A 4194-nucleotide genomic window follows, 5' to 3' on the forward strand; every position below is an offset into this window, starting at 1 on the left:
GAAACCTCTTAATTAGGCTACTTACAGCGGTTTCCGAAAACATTTAGCCGCTGTACACAAAGGAAATAAACCCACATTGGCAAGTGGAGGGGTTTAAAAGGTGAAATAATTATTGAAGGGTACAACGCCTCCGTCTTTGTCAGAGTAATTGTACTTCTCCTGTCAGCTCTGCTTTGCTCCGAGAGGAAATCGCATGCTTTTACTACTGGAGGCATTTAAATCCAACCCGATTCTAGTCAAAAAAAAAAAAAAAAAGGGGGGGGGGGGGGGAAAGGGGGAAAAAAAAAAAAGATAAAAAGTTGCTGAGAGTTAGCTGAGAGCTCAGCACCGCTCGGCTCCCTCAGCCGCTCCCGGGAGCTGCTCCCGGAGCCCTGGGGGGAAAGGGGTCCCGCCTGCCTTTTTTTTTTTTCTCTTCTTCTTCCTTTCCCCCCCCCCCTTTAAAAAAAAACAACAACAACAAACAAACACAAAAACCCCCACAACAAACTCAGGACGGCAAAGTTGCCTTTAGAAAAACAAAACAAAACAAAACCACCAAAAAAAAAACCCCAAAAAACAACAGTCCATGTGGGCAGGCTGCTCTCGGCCGGGAGTGTTAAAACCCGGCAGATTGGTGGAATGGTTTTAATTTTCCATCTCTGGGATCTGATTTCCAGAGGGCTGGGAATTATTTCTGCCTTCTCGCTTTTCCTCCTCGGTTCCCTCCCCCCCCCCCAGATAATAATAATAATAATAATAATAATTTTTAAAATCGAAAACTTATTTAAATCGCTTTAAAAAAAAATAGTGAAATTTCACTCCGGAAAAAAAAAATAATAAAAAAGGGTAAAAAATTAAAGCTGATTAAATACGAAGCTGGTAAGTATCTTTCTGCCTCTAATTTGCAGTGGAGCAAGGCTGATAACACGTAGTTATCCTCGGCCAAGTTGGCCGAGACAGGTTAAATAATTTAATAAGGAACTGCTTGTAATTATGTTATTTACAAGGTCTGACAGAGGTTTGAGGAAGAAGCAGGAGCTGATCTCAGGGAAACGGACGGGTTCGGGTGACCCCTGGAGCACAGAGTTTGAATTATGGAGATGGGGGGCTGAGAGGTGACTCTGGACTAGAGAGGAACAAGCTGACTTCTCACCCCGCCGCATTTAACTTTTAAATCCAAATAAACGCCTCTCCATCCCCACCACGTCACCACCTCTCCCCCCCACCCCCCCCCAACCCCCCCTCCAAAAAAAAATTAAAAATCCAAGGGCTAAACCTGGCTACTTTGGGGGTGCCCAAAAAGTGGGTGCAAAGTATCACCCTCAAAAAACAAAGCAAGCAAAAAAGTTAGGAAACATTTTTAAAATAAATTTGATTTTTTTTTCCTGGGTTTTTTTCCCCCCCTCTCCCTCACTAAATTAATTATATCCCACATCTGCTCCCCTGGCGTTGTACTTAACGCCACACACACGATTTAATGATGCCAACGCTTCCTCGGACAACACCACACCTTTTTTTCTCCCCCCCCCCCCCCCGCTTCTTCTGTTTTTTTTCCTGCTCTTTCCAATCTCCTCCAGCCCTCGGTGTGTGAATTAAGTTTCTCAGGTAAGTTAGGAGTAGGTGCGGGCTCTGAGTTTACTCTCCCCACCCCGCAACCTTCTGAGCAAAGGGCGAAAGACAAAACTTGAGCAACTTGCGCGTTAAGCAAAGCGTTAAACTTCTCTCACCTGTTTGGTCATTGAGTCTATGAGGCGGACATACAGGTCCTGCTCTGTCCTGACTCCTGGGGAGGGAAAAGAGACAGATTTCTATCAGGATTTCAGCAGCCAATCACCCCAAAACCTATCCCCAAAGTGACTGTGCAGGGAAGTGACTGCAGCGGGCAGGGAACGGTACGGCGCCAGCCTTTCCAACTAACGCTAAATTGCAACAACAATAACAACAACAAAAAAGCAGAAATCATCCAGTGACCGAGTCCTCACCCACTATTAAACCTGGTTCTTGAAGAAGTCATGCCTCGAAGTGTCCCCCTCCCCGGGCCAAACTACAGCCGCGGTGAGGGGGAAGCTAGAGAGAGCGGTGTTTGGGTGGTGGGAACGGTACCCCCCGCATCCTCCTGCATCCCACCGCGTCCACCCGAATCCTCCTGCATCCCATCGCATCCCGTCGCGGGTGGGAACCGTGCGCTACCCGCTCTCCGCTTCGCTACCCCACTTTCCCAGTAAGAAAATCGGGCAAACTGGGGGGGAAAGTCACTTAAAAGTGATGTTGTGCTGGAGCAGGTATCGATCCCCTCTTTTTTACTTTCCACTTCAAGCCAAACCGGTTAATCATGTGAAGTACCATCGACTTATTGATCGGTTATGTTTTGTTTTCCTTCTCTTGCCGAGGCAAGGAACCGTGTTTACACGCGGCTCATTTTCATCTCCAACACCCCCCTCCCCAGCCCCCCCAAAACAACAACAACAAAAAGCTTCAGCTCCTTTTTCAAAAAGCCTCAAAAGAGAAAAACTCAGACTTTGGGGTTTATTGGGGCTTTTTCCTTCCCCCCCCACCCCCACCCCTGCAACATCACGAGCTCTCATAATTTAAAAAAAAAAATAAATTAAGAAAATTATTATTATTTAACCCAAACTTACCGTTGCTATACAACAACTGAAGTTTATAATGAATCCCATTGTTAGTTTTTTCATTGTTGGGCTCCTGCAAGCAACGAGAAATAATCAGATTTAGCATCCACTGCCCCAAAAATATCTCGCTCCTCTTAACGCGCATTTTCCTCGCCCTGGAATCCGCTCGGAAATTAACAGTTCGCGGTCAAATTCAGTCCACAGTCACCGTGAGGTGTTTTGGGTTTTGGGGTTTCTTTTATGATGATGTCATTATTTGGGTGCAAATATGTCATGTTTAGCTGGTTGTTTTGTGTTGGGGTTTGGTGGTGGGTTTTTTTTGCCTCCACACTATCCCCCCCCCCCACATACACACACATACATGCACCCCCGGCATTAAAATAAGTTTGAAAAGCCGGGATTTATCCGGAGCTTGGGGCGGGGGTGGGGGGGAGGACCGGGACCCACACGTGGTTGGGAGTGTCGGGAGTTGGGAATTATTTTAATTACCCTTCAAAAAATAAATAAGAACTATTTTTAAAAAATCAAAAACTAGGGAGGGAAGGATGGGGGGGGGGGGGGGGGGACACAAGACTTAGAGATGGCGGGGGGGACAAGACTTACTTTCTCTTTCTCCACAAAGTCCACAAAAGCCGTTCTCTCAATCTCCACCGGCTGCCCCTGCCTGTCGTACAGAGCTAAGACGAAGTGGAAAAAATTGGATTTTCTGAGATTGGAAGGCGGCTGTTTCTCGAAATGTGCCCGAGCCAGCCCCACGCCGCTGCGGGAAAAACACAAGACATAGGCGTGGGTGAGAGCGGCGCGGAGCTGCGGCGCGCAAACTCCGCGGCCGCGGGGAGCGGAGGAGGCTGGAGAAAGGAGGAGGAAGAGGAGGAGAAGGAGGGGAGGGAAGAAGAAGAAGAAAAGATGCGGGGCAGCGCGGAGCAGCGCGGTCGTAAGTGATACAGGGTGGGTGAGTGGGGGGTGGTGGTAGTGGTGTGTAAAGGGGGGGATTTACGGCCGGGATGAGAAATCCAAGGTGGAGAAAACCGCCGGGAGAGGATTTGGCAGACGTACCTTTGGGCGGCCGTGTTAGCATCCACTACCCCCGCCGTGTGCATCCAGGAGCGGACGGGATTCATCCCAGTGCCCAGCGGCTCTTCTTTCATGGTCGTCCCACCTCTTGGTATATTTTCCTGAATCCCAAACATTAAAACAAATTTGGGCAAAACCAGCTCCTAACCAAAAAGGGGTTAAAATGGAGGGAAATGTCAGCTACGGGGTGGGTTGGTTGTTGCTTGATTTTTTTTTCCTCTCTCTCTCTCTCTCTCTTTCCTTGGCGACTGGAATATAAGAGATGACTTTACTCCCTGTGCTCAGGAGGAGAAAAGCCCAGTTCAAGTCTTGCTTCCTTCTTCAATCTGTCCTGTATTGGCACGACATAAACAATTTACTGAGGACTTCTGTGCAGCGAGTTGGATGGCGTTCCAGTTTGGTGGGTTAAGAAAAAAAAAAAAAAAAAAAAAAAGAAGAAGAAGAAGAAGAGGGGGGAAAAAAAAAAGCAGCACACACACAAGGAAAAAAAAAAAAGGGAAAAAAAAAAAAA

General features: G+C 47.4%; 1 protein-coding gene across 9 annotated transcripts in view; it reads right to left on the reverse strand.

Annotated features, from left to right (window-relative positions):
* EBF3 (EBF transcription factor 3) overlaps nucleotides 1-3950 on the reverse strand; it is a 138675-nt gene extending 134725 nt beyond the window's left edge. For 8 of the 9 annotated variants that reach the window (XM_054174711.1, XM_054174707.1, XM_054174710.1 and 5 more), the window contains exons 1-4: nucleotides 3666-3950; nucleotides 3213-3369; nucleotides 2619-2682; nucleotides 1707-1762 (exon numbers count right to left, since the gene is read on the reverse strand). In XM_054174711.1, coding sequence (XP_054030686.1) covers nucleotides 1707-1762; nucleotides 2619-2682; nucleotides 3213-3369; nucleotides 3666-3799 — 411 coding nt within the window. In that variant the 5' untranslated portion in view covers nucleotides 3800-3950. The remainder of the gene's footprint in view (nucleotides 1-1706; nucleotides 1763-2618; nucleotides 2683-3212; nucleotides 3370-3665) is intronic. The other variant, XM_054174712.1, reaches the window with a different exon arrangement.
* Nucleotides 3951-4194: the final 244 nt, after the last annotated feature.

This window comes from Dryobates pubescens, chromosome 30, assembly GCF_014839835.1.
Source record: "Dryobates pubescens isolate bDryPub1 chromosome 30, bDryPub1.pri, whole genome shotgun sequence".
NCBI lineage: Eukaryota > Metazoa > Chordata > Aves > Piciformes > Picidae > Dryobates > Dryobates pubescens.